Source organism: Balaenoptera acutorostrata, chromosome 2, assembly GCF_949987535.1.
Source record: "Balaenoptera acutorostrata chromosome 2, mBalAcu1.1, whole genome shotgun sequence".
Classification (NCBI taxonomy): domain Eukaryota; kingdom Metazoa; phylum Chordata; class Mammalia; order Artiodactyla; family Balaenopteridae; genus Balaenoptera; species Balaenoptera acutorostrata.
Genome location: NC_080065.1, coordinates 159,028,753 through 159,042,915, shown reverse-complemented (window position 1 = coordinate 159,042,915; position 14,163 = coordinate 159,028,753). Strand labels below are relative to the sequence as shown.

The following is a 14,163-nucleotide window of genomic DNA, read 5'->3' as shown; positions in this document are numbered from 1 at the left end:
TATTACTCAGCCATAAAAAGAAATGAAATGGAGCTATTTGTAGTGAGGTGGATGGACCTAGAGTCTGTCATACAGAGTGAAGTAAGTCAGAAAGAGAAAAACAAATACCGTATGCTAACACATATATATGGAATCTAAAACAAAAAACAAAAAAAAATGGTTCTGAAGAACCTAGGGGCAGGACAGGAATAAAGACGCAGACGTAGAGAATGGACTTGAGGACACAGGGAGGGGGAAGGGTAAGCTGGGACGAAGTGAGAGAGTGGCATGGACATATATACACTACCAAATGTAAAACAGATAACTAGAGGGAAGCAGCCGCATAGCACAGGGAGATCAGCTCAGTGCTTTGTGACCACCTAGAGGGGTGGGATAGGGAGGGTGGGAGGGAGACGCAAGAGAGAGGAGATATGGGGATATATGTATATGTATAGCTGATTCACTTTGTTATAAAGCAGAAACTAACACACCATTGTAAAGCAATTATACTCCAATAAAGATGTTAAAAAAAAAAGTACAGTCTCCTTTAATGTATACAAAAACAATCAAATGTTCTAAATTTCTTAAAAATAGGCAAAATCTTTCAAACTACTGAAAGATGCAGGCTGCCAATGCTAATAAAAGTTTAGGTAAATAAACAATTATAAAACTTCTCTTCAAGAAAACTGATAATTCTGCTAAATGTTTTATCTGTCCTGGGTTGCATCTAGCTTATTTAAAAGTAGTACTCTGAGAAGTGGAGCATATATGATAAGATAAGCAAAACTAAGGACTGCTCAAAATCTTTCATAGATACCCAAGCTTTTTGTAGTTATTTTAATTTCCTGATTTTACTCAATATTAGAGATTTTAATTTTATTTTAAATTAAACAAAAAAATGTAAGCTACCTAATACGGCCACATACTTAAAGTACCTTACAATAACCCTTCACTGCTAGGTCTGTGTTCTCAAATTTAAGTGACTTGCTCAAGGTCACACAGCTAACTAGAGTTCAGATCAAACTTAAGTCTGTTTGGATCCAGGGCCTGTGCTTCAGTCTACTATATTTTTGGCCTCACACAATAATAGCCTTTCTCAGTAATTATCCAAGTGTCAGCTTCAGAAACTGATTAAAAACAGGATCTATAGATCCTTTATCTTTCTATTGAGAATTTTCTGAAAACCTGAAAGTGTAACTCCTTCTGTTTCATATTATACAATATGATGAGAATCTACGCTAACTTTGAAGTAAAAAATTCTATACTGCTATAAATTTATCATGGTAAAAATATACTTTAATTTCCGCAAGAACAATTTTCTTCGAACAATTAAGTACAAAATGACTTTTGTCAGGAAAAATTAAAATGAATGCTCATGTTACAAGCTCCCTGCCTTAAAGAGAAATGCATTATATACATTATCTCATCTGTGATGGGACCAAAAACTGAAGTAAACTATAGTGCTGAAAAAATGTGATAATGGAACCTCAAGCTTATTTTCCTTAATAGAAAGAGCAGGAAAGTCGTAAGGAAAATAGATTTAGACTGTAAAATTCAAAATAGGCATATGTTAACTTTAAGACTACTTTTCCATTTCTTTCTCATGAACACCAACAAAAATTATTCTCAAAAGCATAAACTCATGAACCAAACAGCATCTCTCTAGTTGCAACTAGCAACAAGCACATTCACTAGGCTTGCAATAACCAGGTTTTTCCTGAAAGATGTTGGAACAGTGTGTTGATCATATTCCATGGCTTCCCTGAAGACACATCAAAAAATAATCAAAAAACTACCCTGCCCAAGTTTCAATTCCATCAGAAAAGCAATTAAACCTAGTTAAAAGGCTTTCTACAAAAAGGTGTAAAATGGTATCTGGTAGCCTTTTCCCAAACTTTTCCAATATTTCAATTCTGCTGGAGCCAGAACCATCCAACCCATACTTTACAGTTAAAAAAAATTAGTTTCCCGTCTTCTAACATAGATTAATACAAAGTCAAAGAAAATGTTTCCTATATCCCTCTTGGGACTATATGAAAAAAACAAAAAATGTAATAACGTTGCACTTTAGATAATTTTAATATTGATAATTCACCATTACTTTCAGACCTGAAGCCATGCAGTAACTTTCTGTTTTCAGATATAAGATGCCATATATAATTTTGAGGATCAATAAACTGAAAACACAAGGAGAGTTATTAAAGTAACAAATTATTTGCCTGGTTAAGACAACTTAGCAAATCCATGGTGACCAAGTAAGAGCAAATGGGCTCCAAATCCTAAAATGTCTCCCTATCAATCAAGTTTTAGGATCATCTTTGTAACAGATTTTGTCTCCCCCCTTTCCTTTTTCTTTTCTTTTTTTTTTTCTTTTTGGTCTACTTCTTGGTTCTTAGCTAATGGAGATGGGGGCGTAACTGAGCTGAATATATGAGAGTACTAGGATATATAGCATACAATTCTCCTTTACATTCCTGTAAGGACAGAAGATCTAGGCACCCCTCCAAAGAAATGCTATATTCAAATTAATTATTGGCAGGTGCCCCAATATATTATTTGGTTTGGACATCAGGATTCCAGGATGTGTTTGGCAGGATGGGTAGGATTTTTCTCCCCTTAATGTAAGGGTCAAATCATGCCTTTAGTCACATAAACGTGGCCCTTGTTTCTTCATTTTGAAATTAAGACAATAAAACTAAGCCTCATAGGGTTGAGAAATCCTATACACCAAGTGAGATAACATATGTGAAAGCACCTAGCTCACTACCTAGTATATAGTACGTACTAAAATAAAACAAAAAAATATTGATTTGAATATTATTTGTTTAATATTTTAAAGTTGATAAATATATTCTATTAGTTTCCACCTTTAAAACTTTATAATCAGCTTTTGATCATCAGGTATCAATGATTCACTGTAAAAATTTTTCTCTCATCTTACATGCTTCCAGAAGGCATTTACCACCCCCCATCTGTAACATGTCTATGTGAAAAGACACTGTAGTATAACGGTTAAAAGCCAAATCTCATGTGTGAATAGTAATAATAACAATAATAATAATAATTTCTACTTCATAGGATTGTTGAATGAATTAAATGAGTTAATACATGTAAAACACTTAGACTATCATAGGCATGTTAGCTATTATTAAATACATATTAGTTTAGTTGTATCTGAAAACTGGATTTCAGGCATGTTATCTGCATTCACATAATGAAAACTTCAAGCTAAGCAAAAATAATTTAAAAACAAATTTTAATACAAAGAAAATCCCAAAATATAATGCCTGTCATATCAGTTATTTAGAGGATTATTCACATATTTGGAATCTTTGCTCCTGCTCCATAAACATGGATAAAAGAGAAGGTTAACATTGGCCCCCAAAATTAATTTAAAATGTCATCATGAATTTTAATTCACTGTATGTACCCAAACCTGTATTAAACAAATGTAAAAACCATTCTGATTCATTTCAAATTAAAATAAACACTGCCCAGTATTAGTTACATTTCAGGTAAATTATTTCCTTTTAATATAATAATTCCATGCTAGCCTTTGATTTAATACCAATATTATAATATAGCCATGTAAATTCTATCCTGTAATTTCTGTGGTAAATTTTAAGATCCCTCTATAACAACTAAGGAATTCTTTCTAAAAGCAAGGGAAATTGAATTACTAATCTATAAAATGTCTTTCCTAAAATTAATAGTGTTTAAGGTAATAAATTTAAATAAGATAGCAGTGTTTAGAAAAAAGTATGGACTGTGATTGCAGCAGTTTAAATTTCACAGTAGCTTGCTTTAGAATCATAAGGAATTTAGGAATCACCTAGGTCACCACCACCCCCAATTTTATGAAGAAACTGAGGTCCCCAAATGCTATGACACTGATAGAGCCAAGCCCACAACCTAGGTGTCTGGGCTCCCAGTCAAATAAATGTTTCTTCAAATCTTTTCATATCAGATTTAACCAAGTAATTCATATCAACTCAAAACAGTATTTTTGCCAAAAAATTATTCAAAAGAATAAGTCTCTAAAACACACACACACCACACACAGAGAGAGAACTGCATTCATTTAAGTAAGCACCATGATACTCAGTTTACTAACTTCTTATATTTTCAAAACCCTATTAGGAATTTCTTGTCATAAAGATTATTTTCAAATCACTTATTTTTATTGTGACTTTCAACTCAACCCAGTGCTTGCTCTCAGCTCCCTACCTCCCAACCTCTCTTTTTCTCTCTCTTCACTCTCTCACACACAGAAATATACACACTCTCCTAAAAATGGTGGGGATGGTGAACAGAAATCAACAACTTAGTTTCTAATCCTACCAAATTTGAGCCAGGTATATTGACTCATCCATTTTCCATCCTCAGCGTAATAGACAACAATTCTAAGGGAAGAGTTAGTTTCTAACAGTATCTTTTAGTATCAACCTTAGTCTACTATTATTTCATACACCAGCTTATTCTCTAAGAAACCATCTGGTCAAAAAAATTTCACATGTTAAACACATCCCATTAGCTCCATAAAAATATTAATAATGTGCATATACATATAGTTTATTCATTTTCTGAAATTTTTATTTTTCCCAAAGCAAACCTTTATCAAAAGTCAGTAAACTGAGAATGGAAAACAAACTATGAGGTCACATAAATTCATTCTGTCACTTTATAAGTAGCAAAATAAAAAAGAAAAGTATTTTTAATTCTGAGCCAATCTTAACCCAGTTAAAATGTTGAGAATGCCGTCTTAGATTTTTTCAATTAGGAATATATAAATAATTCATAAAAGTTACCTTTGCATTAAATTTCCCTTAAATTTATGTTCAAAGGAATATCAAAACCAACTTTTTAAAACTAGACTTCATGGGATTGCCAATGTCTCCAACAGCCTTTCACCTGACCACTAAAGCATGATAACTGCTCTCTTCAGTTTGAGTAGAAACCTTTTCTAAAAACAAAAGCCAACAGCTTTTTTTATACCTGGGCAAAAAAGTTATTCAAAAAAAATTTTTTTAACTAGATTTCACCAAATATTTTAAGATACATCCTAATCATTATACCTGAATCCTTAGAGAAGGGATATTTAATTCCTTGGAATGACACAGGGTTCTCTTAGCAAACTTCCCCTCCCTCTGAGCAAATTATTAATTAAAACAGATAATTCTACTTATGTTGACATCATATATGGAGACATTGCACTTATTTTGAAATCTGTTTGAGCCTTTGCCGAAAGATCTCTAAAATAATCCTCTAGATATAGCACATGTGTATGTGTACACATGTATGTAGCATTTTTTAATCCTTGCTTTTTAACCTAGAGTTTGTACTCTTACCAGCTGTGTGCTCTTGGGCAAGTTATTGTATCTTGCTGATACTCAATTTTCTCATCTGTAAAATGGGGATAATAATATAACTTATCTTGTGGGGTTTGTTCTAAGGACTGATTCAATGTTAGCTTATAACCCATATAAATTTCCTAAACACATATAAATGATCATACCCCCAAAGTATACAAATTTAGTGGGGCATCTGATGTTCAATTAACTATGAAATTCCCTTTATCCTACATCTATCAACTAGACTGGCTGCTCATTAATTAAAAAACATGAAACAATGTGACTCTTGCAAAATAAGGATACACTGGTGGCAAGAAAGACAAGTGATCTTTCCCTGGATCTATTTTTAGGAATGGTTTAATTATCTACACCCCCAGTGTTAACACTGGAAAATAAACAAATGGGTGAAAGGCATCATAAAAGAGTCACTCTGAGATCAACAGTTTCATAGTATTCAAAAATAATTGGGGATGAAGAAAATATTTAGATCATTTCTCTAGCAGTCCTTACTGACACAAGGCAGGCCAGAATTTGCAAAAAGGTTTAACAGAAATTGCCGAATTGATGAATTCAAACTGTTCAGGCCGCAGGGTTCAGAGAGGTTTCAGGTTTAAAATGTAACCAGTGAGAAAACTATAATTCAATAGCTGGTTTTCAGTGAATCACTACCTTACAGTGGAGAAAAATTAATTTGCGAGGTTATATAGTTATGCAAACAGGTAGAAAATGCTCATCAGTTTCCACAATGAAATATATTTATATCTACATTATTTATTCTCACTTAAATAAGTAGGGAAAAACCAACCACGATTCTCTTGGCAGGCTGGAAAGGTATTATGGTTAATAATCATGACATCACTAGCTACCTGGTATTCATAATTATGCTAATTTATACGATTATCTAAGGGAAGATAACAATTAGAAATTTACCAAAAAAAAAAAAAAAAAAAAAAGCTGAATATTTTGTTCCAAATTATACTCCTCTCCTGCCAAAATAATGTCTGGCAATTTTCTAAGAAGAGCTCTGATATGAATACAGACAATTCAAACTCTCTTCGTTACATAGATATTTACACCCTGCTGTTTCCTTATTTCATTTTAATCTATTAATGGAACATAATCTTACCGGAAAAGGAAAAATGTTGTCAGCCCTGTTCAAGCTATCTTCCATCCAGGATTTAGGAGCAAAGGCAGAGCTGGGGCGAGCGTACTTCTGGAGCTGAATATGATTGCTTGCAAAATTTTTCTTCAAAGGCGAGATGGAGTTCAGGGGCGTTATTCCTCCATTCAGCCCTCTGCGGTGATCTCGGCCTTGGGAACCTCCCCAGCCACCATATCCACCACCTCCTGGGCTCCAGGAAGAAGACGGTGTAGGAGAGGGACTCTGGTAGCTGCTCCATGGAGAGGGGGGCTTGTTAAGATTATTCGCCAAATGAGGCAGCTGGTTAAAAGCAGCATTTCTATGTGTGAAAGGTGGGGGATGGGGACTGGCAGGAGACCTCCTTTGCTGCTGATGCTGGCTGTGATGATGCTGGAAATGAGGGTGATGAGGATGGTGCTGTGAGAGAGGCCCGATCTGAGGGGAGAAACTGCCTCCAAAGCCAGGGCTGACATGATGGGGAAAATTTTGAAACAACAGAGCACCGTTATTAGCCGAAGCAGCCGGGACCCCTCCCTGGTGAAAGAAACTTGCATCTTCATTGATGATTGTAGAGGAAGAAGGCGCTATCGCTGCTGACCAGTTACTGAAACCAGTAAGAGACGATGCGCTAGATGTCAAGGGTTGGGTTGAAGTACCTAGCCCCGTGGCTTCTTGATAATCAAACCCTGTCAACACTGGTGACTCGATTCTTATTTTCTCCTTCCCGTTGCCATTTTCTGAAGAATTGTCCCCTTGATTTTCTTCAGATTTTGCCTTCTCAGTTTCAGGCAGTATTCCAGCTTCCTGACCTGGACTGGGGGAGAGCTGCTGCTTTTCTAAAGGGTCTTGCTGTTCCTGTTGCTGACTTTTTGCCTTTTCTGATCCCAAGATCTCATCCTGAATGTTATGGGTAGCCGGAGCAGGAAAGAGCCAAGCTGACCCGGCACTGCTGCCATTGGCAGCTGTGTTATTATTTATAAAAGCAGCGGGGCTGGGGGTGGCATTTTGGTGATGGTGTGGAGGCTGCAGATGTGGATGGAATCTGACTGGAAAAGCAGATTTATTCCCAGTATTGCTTTGCACTAGCACTCCAAACCCGTAATCCCCCATTTATTATTTTTAGGCCCAGAATCTTATGATAAAAAAAAACCAACAACCTGATGTCTCACGCCTTTGTATCCTCTACCCCAAATTTAAGTTGTTTGTTTGAAATGTCTTATTTTTAGCTAGCTCAAAGATCGCAGCTTATCACCCTAAATAGTTCAGATTTGGAATTCTGGTCTCTGAAAGAAAAAAGAAAAAAACTAAAAAAAAGAGAAAAATGTCTTAAAACATTGACATGAATCCAACTTATTCTAGGAGGGAATAAAAACGAAGAGGGTAAAAATCAAGTCTTTGGTTAGTAAAATAGGCGCTTTCTTTTTCCAAAGGAAAACGTACATGAATGACAAAAACACAGCTTCTCAAGCATCTATGGATGTAGAAGAATAAGCATTGCGCGGAGTAAAAATATATATATATATATAATTTAACAATCACATATGGTCTTCTTCAGCAGTTTAGATTCACTCACATAAAAATTAGAATAGGGCTAAGGGGAGAATACGTTCTTTTCTTGGCAGCTTGGTTAAAAAAAATCAGGAATAATTTAAGAACATTATATATTATATATTTATATATATAGATTATATTAGGTTATTTGGAGTGGGAGGCGAATTCCTGGTTGCGGGAGAGGAAATCAGCATTGACTAATGGAAAGATGATTGCAGGGAAGTTTCTGCTGTTCCTGGTCCTGTTTCTGATCTTTCACGGGGTGCAGTTTTGGCCTCTGGGGCTGTTCCTGAAGCTCTGGGTGCAGATCTTGCTGCGGTCGCTGTTCCTGGGGCTCCCCCCGGCCTCCTCTCCCCCATGAAATGGGTTGGAAACACCCGTTTCTCCCTCTTGGGGGTTGTCGCGATCAGGACGGATTAGCGAGACTCGACGAGGACAAGCTGGCGGCCCCGGGGTGCGGGGACCAAGGGGGCGACCTGGAAGGTCCTGCGGTTTCGGCCTCTACCCCTCTCTGCGGCTCCGGGGTTTTTTTCCCTCATGGGACCCAGGGGCGGTTTGTTCAGTTCTCTCAGTTCGATTCTCCGCAGGGGGGAAAAAAGAGGAAAAATAGGAAAACCCCACCAGCGTAGTTACTCTAAAAGAGAAGGGCCTTTCCCCCTTTGCTCGCTCTCTCTCTTTTTTCCCCAGATTTTTTTAAAAACTGTAATTTAGAAGGCTTTTGTTTCTCCTCACGGTTGCTGGGCCGTCGTCGCCGCCGCCGTCGCTTTACCCCGGTCCCGCAGTCCCCGCTGTCGTAGTTGCGGACTCCGCCTGGCTCTTCTTCTCTCCTCCTTCCTCCTCTGCTGTCGCCGCTGCCGCCGCCGCCGCCGCCGCTGCCACCGCCTCCCGGTGCCCGGGTTCAGCAGCCGCGGCTGAGTCCTTCTCCTCAGGACCGAGCCGAGTGAAATGACAACCAGCTGGAAAGACCGAGAGACACTTCCGGTTCGAAGAGGGAGGGGTGGGTTAGGGCAGACACCCCGCCCACCTGCCGAAAGGCCAATCAGATGCTAGAATTCAGATGAGGCCACGCCCCTCGGCTCAGGCGCCCTCCCAGGAAGGTCGAAAAGGTATCTCGAGAGACGCCCCTTCCGTCTGCGCCTCGCCCAGTGAGGCCTGGCGCCTGGAACCCGCTCCCCCGACCCAGAGTGAGCGCAACTGGTCGCCATCTTTAGTGTGGGCAAAGGACTCCTGCGCTGTTTATCTCACCTAACCACGCTCTGCAGGAGGAGTATAGCGGGACGCGTGGAAGAGAACGGATTCCTCTAGCACTGCGGTAAAGAGTCCAGGTGTGGGAGATCGGTGGGGCAACCCCTGAAACCGCTGATGAACGGGAGGACTGCCCATAGTAAACGTGGTTCCCCAGGCATCACGTGCTTTGACCGGAGCTCCTCCCCAGAGGGATCTGGAAGAGGAGGCGGGTTTTCCCGGCAGCTGTGCGGTGCCTCGATTTGCGTATGTCCTTGTCCTGAATGTAGACCTCACGCGGGACTCTGCCTTCACCTTCCACTCCCCCACCCCCACTCCTCCTGCTTGGTTTAGGCTCTCATCTGGTGCAGTCTCAGGCACAAAGATACAGCTGCTGTAAACGTCCGTGGTTGAGCCCTCATCCCCATCCGGCTCTAGTGCACCCTTCCCGCTTACTAGAGGAACATTTCCAAAACGAAAAGCTTGTCAGGGTCCTCACCTGCTCAGATCTCTCTGCGATTGCCCACTACCTCCTTAAAAAAGACCAAACTTTTTAGTCTGGTGTTCAAGGCTTTTCCACTCTGGGGGCAGTATATCTTAACACCTCGTCTCCCTCCAACCGCCACACACCAAGGTGCTCCAGATATAATCTCAGCGCCTTTTTACCTTCCCTTTCCTCTCTTCTCCACCTGGTAAACTCCTATTTAGTTTTAGGAATCGGTTCAAAAGCTACCAACTCTGTCTTCCGAGTTCCCTCTTGCGAACATCCATGGCCCAGTGTACGTCTCATGCTTCTTTATCACCCTCTATTGTAATGGTTGCTTATGTCTCCTGGACCTGTTGTCAACTGTGGGCTCTTTGAGGAGAGAACCTTGTAGATAGGAGTCATCAGTGAATGAATGCTGAAGAAATGAGTGAACAAACCAACTACAATGAAATCTTTCCTGAATGACAGTCCCTTTTCCAAATCTGCATAATTTCATTCCTTATGCCATTTGGTTTGGGACTCACATCTCTCAAACTTTAATCATTTAGGTTATTCATTTGCTGCTCAAGGGCTCCATGTCTTGTTCATATTTGTACGTTCTCACCACTAAGACCACCATCAGGACCTAGATTAATGCCTTGCTCTCAGCACTCGCTCTAAAGATGTTGAATAAGTGAGTGTTTTCCTTTAGTAGAAAATGAGAAATGAAAAGAAATCAGAGGAGAGCCACAAGTGACTATGGCAAGAGTAGGGAATAAAAAAGGGAGAGATCAAAGACTTTTAAGAAGAATCTCATGAAAAAAGGTGGCTTCCATTTCATTTCCCTAGCCTTTCCTCAATGCCCCAACTTCTGCTGCCTGAGTTTATCAATCCTCCCATACTTCCATGTAGAACACCTGTTTGGGACCTTAATCGATGATTTTTTGGTCTTTCGTTGTGTCATGAACATGAGTCTTGTCTCTGTAACTCTACTTTGAGCTCCTTAAGTGTTAGGGATTGGGTCTGATTCTGCTGTTTATTCCCCACAACTGGACATACCTTGAGACTTAGCTGGTTCAGTTAGGTGTCACTTCCTCCAAAATGATTTCCCTGACTGCTCCTTTTCGTAGCATCTTATAGATTCCTCTCATTTACTCACTGCTGGTTGTCAGTGAGTTAGTTTTTTTGCAAGCAGAGCTTGTGTCTGATTTAGCTGTGCGTCCCCAGTGGCCATCAGAGGGTCTGGCACAGAGCAGACTCGGGACATGTTTACTGAATAAATGAATGAATGAATCTTCAATGCACAGTAGATGGTTGAGAGTCTTTTGGGGCTGCCAATTCTTAGTGACTAAAATGGCTGCCATATTTGAAGGAAAGAGGGCTATCTTTAGAACCAAACAGGTAATTTGAATCCCAGATCTGCTACTTCCTAGTTGTAGAGCTCTGGGCATCACCTCTACAAGCCCCTGGTTCCTCACAGATAAAATGTGAATGATATTCCTCCCTGGCTAGGAGGTGGTAAATCACATGAGATACAAGTGAAGTGCTGGGCTCATAAGAGGTTTTCAAAAATGTCAGTTCCTTATTAATATATGAAGCGCAGAGAAGCACTTCTCAAGTGTCTTTTGCCTAGAAGCTGCATGCATGAGTGAATCCAGGAACCTATGCTGGTTTGTAGAGCGAGGAGACACACCAGAGCCATAGTCAGGGTGCTGCTAGGTCAGCCTGATCTTTTAAGGCTAAATCAAGCATGGGCAGTAGGTTTGGGCTGGGCTGAAGCTAAAATGATCTCTGCAGACATCAGGTTCCTGGCTAGGGATTAGGAGCATGGGAGAAGGGAGCGGGAAGCAATTCTCTTGAGTCAGTTGCCTACTCAGAAACCCAGGATACCCAGCTCAGGGCTGCCCTCCTTGAAAACATTCTGGCCTCAGAAACTGTCCCAGGTAACCATGACAACAATTCAGCAGCTCTATTTAGGATTTCCAAAGAGATCAACAGTTGCAGATGAGTGCTGGCTTGAACACTTTGCTGGCAGAAGAGAGCGCCTCCCATGAAACATGCTCACTGGGAAGCTTTCAGGTTGCAGAGAAAGCAAGCTCTCCCTGAACGTTAAGGTGCTACCAGATTTTTTTTTAATTAAAAAGATTTTTTTAAAAACCCTCCCTCCCTGTCCATTAAGGGCTGACACACCTTCAGAAAAGTTGTAGGCTAGTGAATGGACCCTGCTGGCTACAGCCCAGCCCCCTCTGGGGTTTGAGGTCAACCACACCCCAAAGTCGGAGCCTCCCAGGAAGCAGGGCCCTAATATTTCCTTCATCAGCCTCTCTTAAAGCTTGGCAGGCGATATAAATCTCACCCCATAATCACACAGAATGAACTCTTCCCCACGCTAGCTAATGTCCTCCACCACTGCCCTTGAAGCACACTCTCTTCTCCCAACAGCACACACCCAAGCTCCCCAGGGGCCTGTCTAATGACGTTAGCAATCAGGGCCACCACCCAACGTTGCCCAGGTTGTACACTGTGCAACTCCATAAGGCACCACAGACTATGATGTGAATGCCCATCCCCCTGTTGCACAATGCAGTGGCCCTGCTTTGGTTCATTTCCATGAGACACCGAGGCACATTATGGAAATATGACACTCATACACAAAGCCACCAGGTACTACCATAAATTACATGAACACATGCTCATCACATGGAGAAATATGTAAAGCAGTTGGTCTTTTTAGATTTGGTGGCCCAGGAGCTTTCTGTAATGGAACTGAAGGACACCGTGTCCTTGGTGTTGTTTTGGGTGGGGAGCTGTAGTGAGAAGACAAGTCCGGGCAAGTACATGGTCCAGTCCCCTAAGAGATTAACACCCAGCAGTTATTTTGCTTAGCAGCGTTAATAAGAATTCTAACATAGTAGAGGAATATATATGTTACTGAAACGAAAAAAATATAATATTAATATTCAAAAGCAGGTCTTGTGAAGGTAGGGGAAGAGAGAAAGATGGAATTACTTTTGGAATATCCTCTTTTCCAAAACTACCCGAAAGCTCACTACCAGAAGGCAAGACAGACAGAAACAGAACCACGTCCTGAAGGCAGGTTTCATTAAACCCACCTCTGATCTTCACCCTGTTTCAGTGTTGGAAAGCAGGCACATTTACTTAGGAAGCACCATTGGGTTTTTTTTACAGTTAATTGCTGGGTTACATTTTCTCCTTTTGTTTGTTGTTTTATAACCTGCACAGGCCCTCTGCATTTCAAATACTGTTTTCTTCCTGCTTTCCCACTTAAGGTGTTGTCATTAACATGGAGTCCATAGTTAACAACCCATTTTGGTGGGGAGGGGTGAAGTCAGTTCTTCCAAGGCAATGTCACTGAACAAAAGGTCTGGAAAGGTCCAGGACAGAGACGTGCTTCACTTGATTTCGCCATATCCCGGCAAAGATTTAGGTGAGCTGGAAAGGAGGGTTGACCTTCCAAACTGTGACATGTATCACATGGGATGACTTGGATTCTTTTGTGGTTCCAGCCACATATGTGGATGGGCTGTTGACCTAGATTACCCCTGGCTGTTTTGATTGGACACACTGCACTTCCCTGTATCAAAGCCATGGCCAGGCTGCCAAACAGCCGCCATCTCACACTCTGTGGCTAGACTAGAGGATCTTCACCTGCGATGCTGGAAAAAGAAGAGCTTTTTGGAGCTCACAGGGAAGCTGCAGAGTCCAGAGATCAGAGATCTGGGAGTCAGAGACCAAAATCAAAATTTTAGCCCCAACATAGCCTTGAACTCACAGGCACTGGTCCAGTTTGTCCGATGATTTCCTTTCAGCCAGAATTTTTACTGACAAAGGAGTTTCACTTTGGAACCCGTAAGCAATAAAGTTTCAAAGAAAGTCATCTATATAAAAAAACACTAAAGATGGTCCTTTCCTTTTATGTCCAAATTTCTTGCTCCCCTATTCTTGGAGTATATATATATATATATAAAAAACTAAAGAACAATTATAAGAGTTGATTCGTAAGCATCCAACCTCAAACTTTAGCATGCAGTCCCCATGGGACCCCATCAAACGCAAATTCCCAGACCCTGCCCCCATGATATTCTGATTGTTTTCTCATGGTATTTTCTCATAAAGTTATAAGGTACTAAAGATTTTCTCATAATAATGCAAAAGCACAGAAAATCCAAATGAAAGATGCCTAAAAAACTGCCTTTCTCACATGAAAGAAGTTTGCAAGAGTCCAAATAGCGCTGGTGGGGTAGTTTCAAGAAGTCATCAGAAACCAAGGTTCCTTTTATTTCATTGCTTTTCCCTCCTCAGAATTCAACTTCTACCTAGGATCTAAGATAGTTGATCTAGCTCCAGCTATCACGTCTGTATTCCAGACCACAGGAAATAGAAAAAGATGAAGAAGGACACAACCATTCTTTGAGGGAACTTCAGAAGAC

General features: G+C 40.4%; 1 protein-coding gene across 3 annotated transcripts in view; it reads right to left on the bottom strand.

Annotated features, from left to right (window-relative positions):
* The window catches only part of CPEB4 (cytoplasmic polyadenylation element binding protein 4), a 64,058-nt gene extending 55,096 nt beyond the window's left edge, over positions 1-8,962 (bottom strand). For all 3 annotated transcript variants that reach the window (XM_007190319.2, XM_007190320.2, XM_007190321.2), the window contains exon 1: positions 6,457-8,962. In XM_007190319.2, coding sequence (XP_007190381.1) covers positions 6,457-7,581 — 1,125 coding nt within the window. In that variant the 5' untranslated portion in view covers positions 7,582-8,962. The remainder of the gene's footprint in view (positions 1-6,456) is intronic.
* Between the last annotated feature and the right edge of the window lie 5,201 nt (positions 8,963-14,163).